This window comes from Labeo rohita, chromosome 18, assembly GCF_022985175.1.
Source record: "Labeo rohita strain BAU-BD-2019 chromosome 18, IGBB_LRoh.1.0, whole genome shotgun sequence".
NCBI lineage: Eukaryota > Metazoa > Chordata > Actinopteri > Cypriniformes > Cyprinidae > Labeo > Labeo rohita.
The window spans coordinates 32,591,471-32,610,079 of NC_066886.1; the positions used below are offsets into that span (position 1 = coordinate 32,591,471).

The window sequence follows — 18,609 nt, forward strand, 5'->3', positions numbered from 1 at the left end:
GTCGAAGATCTCGCTTCCACATCCTGTGCTGACGTACCTGCCCGCGATAAAAAGTGTATCATGTATCTTGGTCATCAGCTGAAAGTCCAGTCTGTGCTGAGATTCGTTGCCAGAGGGGCGTCCACGAAACACTGGGTACTGTCGTGCATCTGCGGAACAAACAGATGAGCTGTTATTCAGTATTAGCGTCAACAGAGATCGATGTTCGTATTGATCGGCTGTGGCAACTGCATGTTAAACTGCCCTGAAAAAAGACTTTGCTAAAGTAATGAATATTACACCAGCAAGTCCCACATTGACGTCCAGTGACTGCACTGTCAGCATGTTGTAGTGTTTTCTCACTGCAGAGCACAGCAGCACTAATGCAATGACTATTTGCATATGTCATTTTCCAAAGAACGTGCATGGCTGTTTCTTCAAATACAGTGACTTTCATATCCCAAAGGTTGATATTAATACAAATGATTACTTCATAACATTTTACTATGCCTTACCATAATTTATATTTGCTACCTTTCAAATTTGGTTTTGTGTTTGCTTTCATTGATTTAATTTTGTCCCAAGTTATTATGTATGTTTTATTATTATAATGTTGTTTATTTCTATATTTTAATATTCTTAAAATGTTCAATATTTCTTTCATTTGTGATGTCATGTCCACCACAGAAAATTTAGCTACTAGTGTACGGATGAATCAAGTGTCAATAAAGTAAATATTTAGGATAAAATATGAGACATAAAACATAAAAATATGTGAAAAAGAAAAAAACCTTTTTAGAATGTTTTTTTTTTTTTTTAATTGTGTGCCCAAGTGTAGTTTTGTTACATTATACAAAAAGTGTGACTATGTTATTTAATTGCGTGTATTCAGAATACATGCCAATTATGAGATTCACCTTTGGAAGACAAATGAAAGGGAAACTTATTTTGAGTTGTTTATGGGAAATATGATGCACTAGTGAGAGTGTAAAAAAAAGTGCTTTACAGCAGTTTACTTTCTAAAAGCCTGCAGTGTCAAGATTGATTTTAGTTGAATAAACGCCTGTATGTTTTTTAAAGAACTTGATAAAGATCTAGGTGGGGGCAATTCAGAAACAGTATGATGTTTGCTGGTTCTTACAGTGTCGGTCCACAGCGTCTAAAGGAATATTGTCCTCAGGAAAGCTCACAGCCTCCAGATGGGACACCACCAGCAGCAGTAGCAGCAGGTCAATCGTCAGTTCTCGCCACCCCATCGCTGGCACAGAGGGCACAAACCTCCTGTACTGCACAAATGTAGATGTTACCTGCAACACACACAAACACATGCAGATGTCAACATACATCAGCCACTATTTTTAACTACTTCCTCTGGTGTTTTTGTGCATGACCTCTGTCAGGATTTGCTGTCTAGATTAGAATGACTGGTTTTTATGTGCACACATGCAGGTTCATTCCCAGCAGATCGTTTAGTGTGTGTGTGTATTTGGCAGCCAATACCATGATTGAAAATCTGTCCATGAGAGGAAGGTCAAAAAACAGACAGAGAGGGTGTGGAAAGTGAGCGCTTAAGACACCAAGCGAACGTTGTGCTATCAGCTAGCTTTGATACACACTTTAACACATACACTGTATTTCAGGATGTAATTTGTGTACTATTATGTGTGCAATTTACTTGGACTGAGTACTACAATTAGGAGTGTGTTTGCTGTGCCTGGCACAGAAGTCTCCAAATGGACATTCAAACAGGAATATTTTCAGAGGTCTGCGTGCTGCGTTTAGGGTCGTGTCCTGGAGAGACAATCATCTGTGCATATTAATGAGCAGTGTAAAGTCAAATATTTATAAAGCTACAAATTATTCATGCCAGCAAAGCCCGAACGGATATAAACAATTTACATGGAGACAACAAACAGCTTGGCAAAAAGAGAGTGAGTGAGTCAGGCCTCAATCACTTCCTGAGCCGGTCTTGCCACACATGCTCACATACAGTATTGACATTTTTGCAATTAGCGGCCCTGCACACCTGCTCCCATGCTGTAATATGCATATGCTGCTCGTACCACCCTGCTACTATTGATTAGCTGTTGACTGATCAGTTCTCAATTGATCAGCTGAATAGGGAAATTCTCCAAATGAAATGCGATCCACAGTCCTTCAAGGAAGGGCGATTCTCTGCTCATCTGTTGGCCTAATGGATCTTCATTTCTATAGACTGACTGCAAGGGATTCTGGGCTATCATGCTTTGATCTGATCAATAGAAATTACTCTCTCTGACAATTTTTTGATATGAGATGAGAAGAGAGAAAAGGTTGATGATATGAGAAGACGAAGGTATGAAAAGACAGAGAGACAAAAGACGAGCTTAAAAAAGAAGACAAGAAAAGATAAAAAATAAGTAGAAGAGACAAGGTGAGAAGAGACAAGGTTTGAGAAGAATTGAGGCTAGGAGAGGAGATGAGACCAGATGAGATGAAAGAAAATATGAAATAGAATATCTAAGACATAAAGAGAAGAAAAAAGACAAGATGAGATATTGCAAGATAAGAAGGTCAAGATGAGACAACATTAGGCAAAAAGAATAAACAAGGTTATAAGAAATAAGAGAAGATGAGGCATGAATTAAACCAAGGAGAGGAGATGAGAAAAGGATGAGAGGCTAGATGATAATGGCACATGAGACAAGTAGTAAAGAAAAGAAAGGAGAAAGCGAAGCATTGAGACAAGAGGAGATGAGACAAGACAAAAATAGTATAGATGAGAAGGACAACAGATGAGATGAGACAAGAACAAATAAGAAGAGAAGAAAGGACAGACAAGACAAGATGACGCAAGAATTAAAGAAAGGAGAGGCAAGGACATGAGACATGCATGAGACACTAAATGAAAATAGAACAGAGGACACAAGAAGACAAGAAAAGATTGCATGAGAAAAAGGAGACAACATAAGAAAAAGGAGACGCTGAGAGAAGCTGAGACAACACAAAAAATATAACCAAAAAGATAAGGACACCCCAGATTGTATGACACATGCAAGAGACAAGAAGATAAGAAAAGGAGAGACAAGATGAGACAAGAAGAGAAGACGCAAAACGAGGCAAGAATTGAAGCATGGAGACACAAGGAAAAACGATGAGACAGGGATGAGAGACAAGATGAAAACAGAACAGATGATACAAAAAAAGGAAGGCAAACTGGATGAGATGAGACAAGCATGAAAAACAATACAAGACGAAAAGAAGAATCGACACGAGACGAGAGAAAGAGAAGGAGAGACAAGAAGACGAGACAAGAATAAGGATAAAGTTTGCCCGTCTGAGCTTAAGCGATTAAAAGCTTTAATGTTTGGACACTCAGTGGAAGTCAAAGGTTAAGGGGTCAAAAAATGTGTCTATCATAACGGAGTTCCAAATGAATTTCTTTTCCCAAGTGCATCCTTGATCCGTACAGAAGTGCACACATCAGCAGAACGGCCCTCTCGGAGGGGCTGGGAAACACCGTATGGATTAAGCTATGTGTACAAGAGAAGCCCCAGTTTAATACAGCACTGAGAGTCTAATCACAGCTTCACAGCGCCGTATCATTTCCTCCGCCTGGATATTACTTCACGAAATAAAGAAGGATATTTCCAGCACCCTGGAACACATTCATTGTCAATGACAGAAATTCCTCACAAGCTCTAATCATTATTCATAGAAACACCACAGGGAGTTACGCCGACACGCTACAATACCACAACAATTCCGGCATACGAAAAACACCAGGCTTAGGCAAAGAGAGAAACCTAATGCAAAACAGAAACAAAGGACATACAAAGGTCAGCCGTCTTGAATTTCTTTTCAATATACAGCGAGCGCAACGTGTTTTCTATTCAGTGTCTTGGTTTGGTTTTCCATTCTTGCCCTCCGGTGTATGAGCCTGGACAGGCCCTGCGCAGAGAGAGGCGACTAGTCACGCAACCCGTTAAGTGTTTAGCTGCTCCCCGGCTACTCTCATTACAGCCTCTCTCCGTGCGACGCAATCGCACACTCGTTGATGTTTTTGGCTGCGTTTCCCGGGATGCTGGCACGCCGCTTGTGTTGGCAGGTCGTTCCAGTAAGATTGCCTGCAGCAGATCCACCCAACGCCCGCCCGCGAGAGTCCAGCTGCAGGAAATGCGACAGTGAAGGCCAAAAGAACAAAGCCGGTCGGTGACGTTCTGTGGCTTCAGTTAACCTTGTGAAAGAAACGCTCCCCGATGGCAGAAATCGGTGCAGCTGATGTGCCAAGGTTATGCGTCCTGATGCAGGAGAGAATTATGTCACTTAAATGAGGAGTTGCATTTCACAATCACTTTGCCCTTGTTTAACACAAACCCTGCAGGTCTGCCTGAGGCCTGACACTGAGAAAGAAGGCAAAAGAATAAATCAACAGAAGCTGTAAAATGAAGCTGGCCACTATGATGGTATATACCACACAATGGCACAAAGCATGCCAGCTGCTAGAGAATCTGTGCTATACCATGTTAGATGTATACAACCGGCTATCAGTGCTCAGGAATGTTTTACATTATTTACATACAAGAACAATGAAGAATAGGGAAATGTGACATTGCAGAGAGACGTATGCCTGACTTTGAACAAGTCTAAACCTAGTAATCGATGGTATTTATTACCACCACATTAAACAGCGTTTAATAATTTACGACAAATTGCCAAGTGTCTGTGCTAATACAATACAAAACTAATTGCATATTGATTTTTTTTTTTGTTTTTGTGGTGTTGTCACAATTTGTAGTCTGAACGATAATGTCCTAATACACTTCTATAAATTAATACATAAATAATAATTAAGTCAGTTAAGTATCTTGCTTTAAGTATCTTTATATTTATATTTAAAAAAATAATAATACTAAACTATTTAGTAATATAGTTATTTTTCTATGAAAAATTGTTAAGACTATCATAAGATATTGGTCATACTGCCCACTGGAACTGTAAAATGATCTTGCCCCGTATCTGTTTTCACAACCCAACAGTTGTGATGCGTGTGGTTTCAGAGAGACTCACGCTGAGATTAGAGCTCTCCCACACAAGAGCACTGAAATCATAAAGTTGTTTACAGTGGGATTACAGTTGAGGAGTCACAACTTGTTACTCCACAGCTGCAAGACGGGTCACCGCCCCACCTGTGAAGACTTACTCCCCACCCCCACTCTCCCAAAGCCATCTCCACCAGGTGTGTGTGTTAAGGGAACAATAGAGAGCTCAGGGTCTGTTCAGTCCAGGCCAGTGAGGAGACCTCCATGCTTTAAAGGTTAAATCAGTTACTCAAGCCTGACCGAGGCTGAACACAAGACAGCAGGACTGGCGTGGGCTTAGCGGACACAATGTGGCCAGCTGTTGTGACTGACTTTATTCACACACCCACATGAAAAGTGCTGAAGCTGCTTCACAGTGAAATTTTCAGGAGTGGTAGATCTTATCTGGCACCCTCTAAAAGAGGGTTGACAGGTTCAGCAGAGATAAGAGGAAATGCAAGGGGGCCGTGCACTCTTGTGGTTTGCATTTATAGTATTTCGAAGAGATGAATCTCTTAAACTGGATGTCACACATTCATGAAGGGCAAATTAACAAAATTAAGCATTAGGAGAACAGCGTATCTCATTAATTTCCATATGGTCAAACAGAAAGAAATGGCTGGAGAAGAGCAGGGAGTGTCATAATACGCGGTGAGTTGTAACCGGTTAACCAATTTTTAAACAAATTTTAGCTATAGGGTGAAATCACTATCGTATATGACCAGCACCCTTATGAGGTCACACTAGAAGTTATAAGACCTATACAGTATATAGTAGGCAACATCCAAAGAACCTGTTCTTCTATCCATTTTCAATTTTTTTTTCTTTTCATTTTGGAGACTATATTTTCTCTCCCTGACCCCTAAACCTAACCCCCACACACTTTTTTTTCCATTTTAATTAAGCCATTATTTAGGTTGTTTATTAAGATGTTTTCCTCATGTGAAACATTGGCTGCTTCACAAGATGTAGGTGATTTCAGATTTTACTGTCCTTGTGGGGACAAAAGCTCAGCACAAACATGCACTCAAGCCTTATGTTTTTAGCTTATGTTTGAGTTGTTAGCTCATGTTTTATGGATTTGTTCTGCATTTGTTACTTGCTGGTTTTGACTGGTTTAGCTGTTTTGCCTCAACGCGCAATATCCTGCGTGTACACAGAACAAAACGAGGTAACTGTGCAATTTATTCGCTCTAACGACTCATTCTCTCATTATTTCATTCATTCTTCTGAAGGCTGCCAGTCCGTGTAAAACTCTTTTCGTTTTATTTGCTATGTGCGGGCTCTCGGATGTCATTCAACAGTTTCTCTATGACCGATTCAGCCCAGATGAACAGCATAAAGCATCTTCAAACTAAACCTTGTCCCCTCGGAACCGGACCTGAACTCCTCTCTAAACAGAGCATGTGAATCAAAGCGTTCAGGGCTGGAGTCAAGCCGTGACGAATCTCTTGAGTTGCAGTAAATGCATAAAGACAACAGAGGAGTGTTGGGTCGGTAATGGCTTCTGCTGGGAAATTGATTGTGTTAATGCATGACCGTGGGCTCCAAAACTCACTTTACACAATAACAGCAACACTATCTCTCTCCCTCCCTCTACCTCGGACCATATTCTACAGGCAGTAGAGATTGTTTTGTTGCTCAATAGATCATATCATTTTATATTATATGATGCAACTCCCAGGCAAAGGTTAGATGAATTGAAGACTCTAAATCTTACTCGTTCTACTACTGTGGGTACTTGGATCCCTCATCACTATGGGACGGGGGGGTCTGGAGTGCATTATGGAGATACATCTGTTCCACCCAATGTCAGAAATTAACTGGCATTGATTTTCAGGGGCATTTATGACCTTCATGAGGGCGATTTTTTTGTTCCTCACACAAAACACAAACATGTCGCCCAATGTCAAATATTTTAAACGATTTAACTAATTAAAATCGACACGAAATAAAAATAGTCATGTTTTTTTTAAATAATAATTCTATTATTTACATTTCAAATGTTAGATAAAAACATGGAAATGCACTGGAACAACACGTTGCCAATATATTTTGGATATCTGTAGCATTTTAGCCCTAAGCCGGGGTTAATTTCTGACCCTTGTGCCATCTATCCCGTTTATTACATGCAATAAAAAAAAAAGAAAAAAGAAAAAAGAAAAACAATTCGGAATCAAACAGTGAATCACAGCTTCTTTTCCACGTTTGTGTGATTCCCCACAGAGTTGTTTAAATCCCGTTTTAGTAGGCTAATTTATATTTTTAATTTATATTATAATATCTAGAACAAACACTATATTTTTAACAAACAAAAAAAGTGGTTTCCCTTTAATCGAATAAACGCACTGTATCAACAGGATGCGACAGTGTGGCATTGTTTTCTTTCATTACTAATGTCAAATACAATCCGTTATTAACAGTGTAATAGCAGAAAAAAGTTGCGGTACAGCAATATACTCCATCATCTGTGTGACAAGAAAGTGTGAGAAGGAAAACAGAAATCCTACCTGAATGTTCTCCAAACGAGCATGTAGACTACGATACTCTTTCCGCGTTATATTCCAAAATGATTTACGCTATTAAATCCAGTGAATATCAGACAGCGTGTGTGCAGCTCGGTCCAGAAAGCCAGAAGATCCCCATGTGTTTGTTTTATCCGAACCACGCAAAAACAATTCCCAGAGCCCGCGGGGCTCGTCCAGCTCGTCCTCGGGATAAAGCTTTGTGATCTTCAAAAGCTCACCGATCAAATAGCACCAAGACCCTCCCTCTCCTCTAGTACCATCCCCCCGTCATTCACCAAACCAAACCAATACAACCCAAACCAAATAAAACCATCTAAGTAATTACCTCACGAGATCTACTCTTCAGAATGAAGAACTTTTAGCGCGTGCGTCACTCCGCTTATAAACAATCCGAATCGGTGTGAACGCGTAACGGGGTGAATAAAAATAGCCCCAGTTCTATTTTCTGCGCTGCACCTAGAGTACTTCTGATGTTTAGGAAGTCTTTTTTTCTGACGCTTCTTTTCCCTTTTCCCATTTTTACCGGCTCGCAACGCTGCATTTCCCCTATTAAATCAACTCACCTCATCTGAATCCGCGATTCTCTTTACGCGATTTGGATCGCAACAACTCTGAGTCAAGCTTGAAGTGTCTCTCCGTTCTGAGCGGGGAAAAACAAACTAATGCACGGCAAATGGTGTAACTCGATCCATCCCGAGTCCATCCATCAGCAGAGCCAACCACAGCATAGCCTAGAAACTGATCCCTCCCCATTCCCTCTCTCTATCCCTCTCCCTCTCTCTTTCTCTCTACTCCCTCTATCCACTCCAGCGCTAGTAGATGTGGTTTTTGGCTGCTTTCCCTTGCTCGGCTGTTTTTTTCTTTCCCCTGCCAGAGTGTGAGACCTTTATTGTCTGTGTATGTGTATCTGTTTATGCATATAAAGATATGTATTATAATATTTATTAATGCTTTTGCAGTGTAAACACTTTTTAACACGCCAATAAAACGTCTTGGATCTCTTGTGTGTATACATGTGAGAGGCCCTCACATCTTGGTGACCCTGAGGGGCCCCCCTCTCTTCCCGATCCCTTCCCCCAGCAGTAAGCTGCTTGTTAAATCTTTTCCACAGAACTGTTTTGGGAAGGGAGGACAACGAACCACACTCCTTGGAACTGCTCTTTAGAAGGAAATCTTGACTTTCAGCTCGAGGCGAAAAAGGAAAGGAGCAAATAGAATTTATTTTGACACAGTGCTCCCGTGCATTTTCACCGTCAACCTTTCAGAACCGTTTTCAATAATGAAAGCGTGCACAGAAAACTTTCTATTAATCTGTGTATTGAATGCAGCTGCGATCAAAGTTTTCAAAGTTTATTGTTTGCATATGCATGTCTGCACAAATAAAATTGAAGTTTACGGTATATATGGTCAAAGTATGTTTCGAAATTGTTTGTTGATCAATTAAATATTAACATAAGCTGCTGCAGGAATTAGTTACAGATTCACTTTACGCTGTATTGTGTATGAGTGTGAACATTAACACGTCCAAGCTGATAGTGAAACAAAGAACGTAGCAGAGTGTTAAAGGATTTGGCATCCGTGCAGAGACACTGCAGTCAACAGCATTTAGTATTGTGGCTCTTATAAGTGCATAAATGTTGCTGTGAAATGCACACAAGCATATAAAAGTCAATATTTCCCTCAGCCCTCAGCAGTCGCTAAATCCCTCATCGCTGCAATCAGAGCAGATATAATGATAAGAACATTAAATGCAAATGTAACGGTGGAAAAGCAATTCAGAATGCCAAGGTACTGGACAGACACACATTGTACGCACAGGTAATAGTTTTAGAATTTGTTCCACTGACCTAGTTGAGCCCGCTGTTAATAAACTCATCAGCACAGGTGAAGACGTGACGGGGAAATAGAGCGGGTAGAGGAAATTGAAAAGTGAAAGTTTTATGTTCTAAGACCTCCCGAAGGATTTTTTGTTATTCAGAGGTAGGTCTTTCATAAGCTCATGAGACATAATCGAGATCTCAGTTATGCTTCATTACAGTTTCAACTTTATCTCAGAAGTTTCTACTAAAATTACTTGAGAGAAATAAAATCAAGCAAATGAGTCAGTTGTTGACATATTGCAATAGTACAGAGCTAACGTGAAGCTCTGATCAGTTAGTTTTAAACAAACTTGATGTGAAATATTTCAGCTCATACTGAAATCTTTGACTTGTGATTGCAGACTGCAAATCTGAGCACAGTTTGAGAGATTATTGAGATCTCTTCAGAAACTTCAGAGGACACATTTTTCTTAGTATAAACATTAGCAAGAGACAAGGTCAAAAGGCAAAATCTTCATTTAAAAAACAATTAAACTATATATGTTTAACAAAAATGTGATTTTCCTTTCATATGGGCCAAGATTCAAATCTTTAATTTCTTAAGCTTCAGCAGCAAGACGCATGCAGAGTCTTCATAAAGTCTTCCTCGGGGTCCAGAGGTTGCAGCAGTGATAACACCTGACCCTTCCCCCACACATCCTCACAATTACATACATGCATAAACACACACTCACAAACTTGTGACACATACCTCTCCATTATCGCCCCCAGCACTGTTCGTTAACATCTGAATGTTAAGCAGGAAGAGTGAACGACTTCTAAACTACTTGCTACTGGTTTTGCCATTGACTACTGTATGTGTGAGATTGACGGCAGAGGGGCAGAGGTGGGCACTCCCAGCCTCCTGAGAGCTTTGCAGGGGGTGTAGGGTGAAGGGTTAGCCAGCAGACCCCTGCAGCCCATACACTCTCACTGCTCTGCCTGATTTAGTACCGTCCAGCCCCCACAGATGGCACAGAGAGACACACACAGAGAGACAAGGCCATGGAAGTGCAACACTTGTGTGACAAATGGAGACCAGACCAGCATCATGCCACAGACACGCTCTTAATCGGGCAGTGTGTGTGTGTGTGAGGGTCTGGAGCCTTTGAGTCCGACTGCTTGACACTCAGACTGCATAACTCGCTCTGTCATAATGTCATGCTGAATTTCTGTGCGATACTGTTTAGTATAATTCATTTGGACAGTTCATATTTTCAAGGGAAATGTCCATCAGTATAAAATTAAATACTCCAGATAAATTTGATTTGGAATAAATATTGGTATAGTTGTTTGGCAGAAAGGCGGTTTTGTTTTTTATGTCTGATCGCGATGCCACAGTGACCCATGGCGTACTCCACGCTCAATACCATCATGGGAAATAATATTTGTCACAACCTGTTGGTGAAATCGCGTGAGTAGAGGGTGTGTTATTTGCGTCTAAGATTATGATTCAGCGATTTAATGTTCATCGTTCTGAGAGACTGAGAGACTTAACCAGGCTCGGACAAGCCCGACCCCTCCTGCTACTGAGACCAACTGCTCTGGCATGTAAACCTTCAAAACACTTCACACAGCTGAACACAATAAACGGTCCATAATTACACTCCTCCGCAGACGACGAGTCCTGCTTTTTTCTTTCTTTGGATAGTTACTTCCTAGAGAGCATTTAGAGGGCAGATGTGATAGAGTTCAACTTCATAATTTATTTGAATATTTAGATATTTAGTATTATATTTAGATATATAGATAGACAGACAGACAGAGGGATAGATAGAGAGAGACAGTTGAAAAGACAGAAGAAACACATAGATGGATAGATAGATGGATAGATAGATAGATACAGTTGGATAGACAGACAGACAGGCGAATGGAGGGATATATATATATAGATAGATAGATAGATAGATATGGTTGGATAGACAGACAGACAAAGGGATAGATAGAGACAGTTGGAAAGACAGACAGAAAAAACATAGATAGATAGATAGATAGATATGGTTGGATAGACAGACAGACGAACAGAGGGAAAGATAGATAGATAGATAGATAGATAGATAGATAGATAGATAGATAGATACGGTTGAACAGACAGACAGACAGGCAAACGGAGAGATAGACAGATAGATAGATAGATAGATAGATAGATAGATAGACAGACAGAGGAATAGATAGAGACAGTTGGAAAGACAGAAGAAACAGACAGATAAATATGGTTGGATAGACAGACAGACAGGCGAATGGAGGGATAGATAGATAGATAGATAGATAGATAGATAGATAGATAGATAGATACGGTTGGATAGACAGACAGACAGAGGGACAGACAGAGACAGTTGGAAAGACAGACAGAAGAAACATAGATTGATAGATAGATAGATAGATACGGTTGGATAGACAGACGAACGGAGGGATAGATAGTTAGATAGATAGATAGATAGATAGATAGATACGGTTGGATAGACAGACAGACAGAGGGATAGATAGAGACAGATGGAAAGACAGACAGAAGAAACAGATAGATAGATAGATAGATAGATAGATAGATAGATAGATAGATACGGTTGGATAGACAGACAGACAGAGGGACAGACAGAGACAGTTGGAAAGACAGACAGAAGAAACATAGATTGATAGATAGATAGATAAGGTTGGATAGACAGACGAACGGAGGGATAGATAGATAGATAGATAGATAGATAGATAGATAGATAGATAGATAGATAGATAGATAGATAGATAGATAGATAGATACGGTTGGATAGACAGACAGACAGAGGGATAGATAGAGTCAGATGGAAAGACAGACAGAAGAAACAGATAGATAGATAGATAGATAGATAGATAGATAGATACGGTTGGATAGACAGACAGACGAACGGAGAGATAGATAGATAGATAGATACTATAGATTATGACATGCATGTCAGAGTCAGAGTCTCAGTCGGAGGTCTAGTGTTGGCAGCAGCTTTTATCTTACAACATGAATATTGCCCAATAAAAATAAGGAAGTTCTAAAGTGTGTTCTCATTCTGATTACATTCTGATTAATGTAAAGTGTCATGGTTCTGGGTCAATGAACTATAACTACGGTCAACCACCCTCTGAATGTGCCCTGTCCCTGACCTGAACACATCCTCCGAACAGTCATGACCCCCTCGTACAGTAAAAAAAAAAACAAAAAAAGAACTGTTTGTTTTATCCTGTTCTACTCAGACTACTACTATAACACAGTTCTCCTCAGACCTCGTGTTTATATCCCAACAGGAAGCTGCAGACAGGATGTGCATACGGTTTAAGACTATGGCACAAGAACTGGAGATTTTTGTTGACACTTACATTAATTATGAATGTACTGAGCTATCACCGTGGCTCAGATAGACATAATCATATTCATAGTCGCTGCCGTAGGTAATTTCCAGAGGGATATGTCAGCGTCCGTGCGAACCAACAGATTGAAGACAGGAAATGACATTCGAGCTCATTATTTATTGACTCATTGCCATGAAATTTATATGCGAAATAATTTTCATTTTTTAGAGATTCTAGGATCTCATTCTCCGAGAAAATGTCATATATTTTCTCTCATTCCATCTGTCTTTTAGACTCAGGTGACATCTTCCCGCTCACCTTAGCTGCTCTTATCTGGTTCTGATAACAGCTGTCTGTGCTGGGGATATTCTGCTCAGTGCTCATAACCTGTTGTTTGCTGAGGGACATGTGTCTGTTGTTTCTTCAGATCAGAGACTGAAACTAATTAGACATTAAGCTATTAATCCACATCAGTACACCGTTCCTGACTGACATTCATAATGTCGCTCTTACTTACATCAGTATCAGATCTTCTTCTCTTGTCAAGTCATAACAAAGTTTTTTATTAGCCTGATGTTGCAGGATCAGGAGGTTAAATGTTTAAGCTCAGCATGATGAGAATGTCAGGATGTGTCTGATTTTATAATGCCTGAATTTCTGGGACTTATTCTGTGTTGTGATAAAATGTTTAATGGAGTTGTTAAGTCTCATCTCTGCATTGACACACATCAACTTAAAGGGATAGTTCAACTAAAAATGTAAAATCTGTGGCCATTTACTCATCCTCATATTGTTCCAAATCTGTAAGAATTTCTTTCTTCAGAAGAAAATACTTGATTAGCAATGGACCTCTTTTACTTTCATTGAAACACGTCAAAAGTATGTTTCCTATTCACAAGCCTAATGCAATCCAGTTTAAGCAGGCAAAAATAGACAAGCCTAATTTCTAATGCAACTACTTTCCATGCAAATTTGATTTTGCTTCAAAAATATGGCAAAAAAAGAGAGAAAGAAGTAAAATTCTATTTTAAATATAGGCCAAATATCTGATGTAATGAGTGAAGCTGAATGAAATATACTTTTAAATAGAAATACATTTCAGGGGGCAAGAAAATACAATTCCAACCTTACAGTAGCCTACATGTAGGCTAAATGAAAATGTTGATGGAATAATGGATATATATTGTAACATTGTAATTTAAAAAAAGAGAAAATTATATCATAATTTAGTCACTCTCATGTAGTTCCAAACCTTTTTCTTCTGTGAAATAAAACAAAATATATTTTGTTTGTACAGTGGTTGACTTCCACTGTATGGGCAAAACCACTGAGACATTTCTCACAAATGTTTCTTCTCTGTTCCATAGAAGAAAGTAAGTCATACAGGTTTGTAATGACATGAGGGTGAGTAAACAATGAGAGATTTTTCATTTCATTTCTTTAAGAGGAAATGAGTTCATACATTGGCTAAAATAACAGCCAGACCAGTTCGAAATTCATTTCAAAAACAGCTCAGAAAGTAACAGTGATCAGACTTTTGAAGTGAATGTACTTTTAAATCTGTGAGTATCTCATCTATATGTTGTGTCATCACAGAGATGCTCCTGTACATCTGTTCTCTGTGTGAGAGGAAGTAGTGAGATGTTTTGTGTATTTGGTATATTATGACGTCAGTAGTTTGTGTGTCTGTGTTAAGTTCCTGTAGATGAGTGAGCATATTTTTTTGCCCTGCTTCTAACAAGCTGTAACTAGCCTCAGTTACCTTTAGTCTCAAAAACACATGCAAACACACACGTGCTGTTCTGCTCCACACACCATATTCACTCCAATCTGCAACAAGCCTCAACAAGCTTTCTCAGTACCAGTTGATGCAGCTAAAGTCTGCAGTTAGGGTGTGAGAATGTATGACAGTGTTTATGCATATGCATCTTGTGCAAGTGTTGTGTGAGTGCGTCACGGTCAGCATAGACTAAAAATGTGAGCTGGAATATATATGTGACCCTGGACGACAAAACCAGTCATAAGGGTACATTTTTGGAAATTGAGATTTCATGAATAAATAAAGCTTTCCACTGATGTATGGCTTGTTAGAACAGGACAATATTCGGCCGAGATACAACTATTTGAAATTCTGGAATCCGAGGGTGCGAAAAATCAAAATAACAAGTTGTCCAAATGAAGTTCTTAGCAATGCATATTACTAATCAAAGTTTTGATATATTTACGATAAGAAATTTACAAAATATCTTCATGGAACATGATCTTAATATCCTAATGAGTTTTGGCATAAAAGATAAAAAATGATCATTTTGACCCATACATGTATTTTTGGCTATTGCTACAAATATAACCATGCTACTTATGACTGGTTTTGTGGTCCAGGGTCACATATATGAAATCTGCCATTCACTGACACTTTAGTTTTCTTGAGGAAAACAAAAAACAAAATCTCTCCCAACTACACGGCACACAATCATTTGGTAAAATAGAGGTTAAAATCAACAATAAAGCTATAATTGCACAAGGTATTTATTAAAAAAAAAAAAAAAAAAAAAAAAAACTTTTATTCGTACATACATAAATAATTAACAGTAAATATGCTTCCTCTGGTGTTTTACTGAAAAACATTCCTGAGGCGAATACAACATTAAATTACATATTGTTCACAAGCTGTTTCATTTGATAATTATATGAGACGTGATACATCATGTTGCGTGGTTTTATGGGTGGTTCACAGGGTCCGTGTTAATGGTGCTGTGTTAATGTGTAATTATCGCTTTAACCTGGATAGCCCTAAATTCAACACAAGAAACAACCAATAAATTGCTTTTATCTGCTGATACCAATTATTGGCCGATACATTGGTGCATCCCTTCTTTAGTTATAACCATTTAAAAAATATATATGTATTTTAAATCAATATATTTATATTATACAAAATATAATATAAAATACATTTTGCATTTGCTCAAAATATTTTTTTAAGGCTATGTATTTTCTATGTAATATATGTTAAAATATATTTAACATATATTTTGCAGATATTTTGAATATATATATATATATATATATATATATATATATATATATGCTGGTCAATTCAGATGTAGTAAGGAGGAAAAAGTTGGCTTTGCTGCTTCCTGTGCAGAAGTTGCGCTGCATGTCAGAATTTAGTAAGGTATAAAGAGTTTATGTGTCCAGCAACACAAAAATGCTTTAAAATTACATTTTGTATTACCTGTTCAATTTGCAATGTGATCTATATGTTAAAATGTCCTTGTCAAAAATATATATATAGGGAAATCTTTGCGTCAGTTGAAATTATCAGCGAACATAAATCAAGTACACTGTAAAAAACAATTTGCTGAGTCAACTTAAAATAATTTGTAACCTGGCTGCCTTAAAATTTTAAGTTTAGTCAACTCAAAAAAAGTTTATTCAACTTGAAATGCTAAATTATACAAAGTGACAACTTAGATATTTGAGTTGAGTCAACTTAAAATTTTAAGGCAGCTGCATTACTTACCCATCTGTTAAGTTTAGCAAACACAAATATATAAGTTGTTACTTAGTACAACTTAACATTTCAAGTTGACTAAACTTATTTTAGTTGACTGAATTTTAAGGCAACAGGGTAACAAATTATTTTAAGCTGACTCAACAAATTGTGTTTTTTATTTTTTACAGTGAAGATATAACTTCTTCAGTATCCAGACATTTGAATGAACTGGGACATGACATCAAACAATCGGAATGTATAAGTATTGAGGAAGTTATTGGATCACAAGGAGGGAATATAAATAAAGAATTATTGAAACGAGAAGCATTTTGGATCGATAAACTCAAATCACCAGCTCAAAATGGTATGAATGAGGAGTTGGATCTTTCTGTTTTCCAAATCATAATTGTTCAAACTAATATAATCTGTGGAAGAGATTTCCACATCGTCATTAATTGGTTATTAATGGCGATGTATATCTGATGATTTTAACCATTGAATTTCCCATTGTTAAAAGTAATACTGTTGATGGTTTATGTTAACTGCCGGTTTATATAAGAGTGTAAAAATGAAATTCTATATATTTTTTATGTGAGAATAGAAGATATATTGAATCATACTTTGGTAGATGTGATAATATGTGTGATTTTGTCTGAACTGTCCAAACTGAAATGGAATATGTAAGCCTGAGTGAATGAATACTGGTGAATAAATGATGATGTCAAAATTGGTGATTTAAAAAGTGGGTGGAGGATTCCTATTGTTTAGCACACTGAAGAAGGCCTTTGAGCCGAAACGTCTGTGTCTTTGTCCCATCGGTGATTTATATAAAAATAAACGAAAAGAGAAGTCTTTAATATGTGAGTCTTTAATATCAAGTGATTTAATGGATTAATGCACCAACGAAAGATCGAGTGACGAAAGAGCGTGGTGCAAACGACTTTGTGAATATTTTTTGGAAAAAAAATCTGTATGGGTGACTGTCAAGCTCCAAAAAAGACAATAAATTACCATAAAATTGATGGCTGACTTATATGCAGTTAGGTCTTAATATATATTTATATATTGTAATTTAACTCAATTTACATTATATTGTTTCATTTTAGCCTGTTGTTCACACACAGCTATTGCATAACTTTGGAAGACATGAGTCATATGGACTATGCAAATACGTTTATGGTGCTCTTGTACAGCTTGACAGGCCTTGGTCACATACTACTTTTGTTTCATAGAAACAAGCATTTGTATTCCGCATAAGAAACACATTTGGAACAACATGAAGGTCAGTAAATCATGGCATGATTTTCTTTCAACTGCTCCTTTAAGAATTGGAGACGGCGGCAGGGGTCTTCTTGATAGACTCATCAGAAGGTTTGTACGTCCCCTGCAGGGCAGGAACAGTAACATATGTCACACATTTGCTGTGTGTATGTGAGATTAGACCTTTGTTTTAGTAGCCTGTTTGGTAACGATGAGCTATAAACCCAGATTGGAGAGAATTGTCTCTAAATGGCCGAATAAATCTGTGTTAAACAGACATTTGTGGACAGCTCGGACTTCACATAATATGTAATAGGATTTTAAAAACAAGTTCCTGGCAAGGTCATAAATCGCTTTGCGTATGGGTGCAATATGTGATAAAGAGAGAGGCTGGTTGTTCAAAGTTAATTTTCAGGTTAGCACCTCTCTGTTTGCTCTGGCATGATATTGTGGGCAAATCTGTTGTCTTGAGGTGAAGAAATTATTAACATAATGAAGGAAGCAAAGAAATAACACGGAAACAAAATAGAACCATTAAAGAAACGTTCTCAGAGGTGAAAGAGCTCATAATAGCGCCTCTCTGTCGCCTCAATGGCTGCGTCCTGCATGTTAAAGGCGGCGCTGCTCGGAGACGTGCTCTTTTGTCTTGACTTTGCTTTTGTAAATGAGGTAATGTTGAAGTGGGGATTTGTGAGGGGATTTGGGGCGGTCTGGGCGGTGGGACGCCTGTGAGGGCAGAGCTGAAGGGAAGCGATGAATATTAAACTGCTGAATGAATGAAAGAATGAGACAGAAAGATGTTCCAGGGGTCATTTACCTCTCGTAGTATTGTCAGTGTGTCATCTGTCTCTTTTACTCACATTTCCTTTGGCACAGACACAAAACAAGGAGAAAGTCAACAACTTTGGATTATTGGCGTTTTCTGAGGAAAGTATCACTAATATTAGTATCACATAGTGTAGGAAGAAGATTCATACTTAAAATGAAGGGTTTGTTCAGATCTGTAACCCTCTTTGTGCTATGAATATGAATATGGTTGGCCGGTCTTCCAACCTGGTTATAGCTGGTTTGCAGACTGGTTTTAGAGGGGTTTTGATCACTTCTTTAGCTGA

General features: G+C 38.3%; 1 protein-coding gene and 1 long non-coding RNA gene across 8 annotated transcripts in view; one reads left to right on the top strand and one right to left on the bottom strand.

Moving 5' to 3' along the window:
• LOC127180538 (uncharacterized) overlaps window positions 1-18,609 on the top strand; it is a 105,291-nt gene that overhangs the window by 34,772 nt on the left and 51,910 nt on the right. The gene's annotated exons all lie outside the window — the stretch shown is intronic.
• sema6dl (sema domain, transmembrane domain (TM), and cytoplasmic domain, (semaphorin) 6D, like) overlaps window positions 1-18,609 on the bottom strand; it is a 108,028-nt gene that overhangs the window by 10,869 nt on the left and 78,550 nt on the right. For 5 of the 7 annotated variants that reach the window (XM_051134625.1, XM_051134623.1, XM_051134624.1 and 2 more), the window contains exons 1-3: window positions 8,131-8,284; window positions 1,121-1,286; window positions 38-149 (exon numbers count right to left, since the gene is read on the bottom strand). In XM_051134625.1, coding sequence (XP_050990582.1) covers window positions 38-149; window positions 1,121-1,235 — 227 coding nt within the window. In that variant the 5' untranslated portion in view covers window positions 1,236-1,286; window positions 8,131-8,284. The other 2 variants (XM_051134619.1, XM_051134620.1) reach the window with 2 other exon arrangements.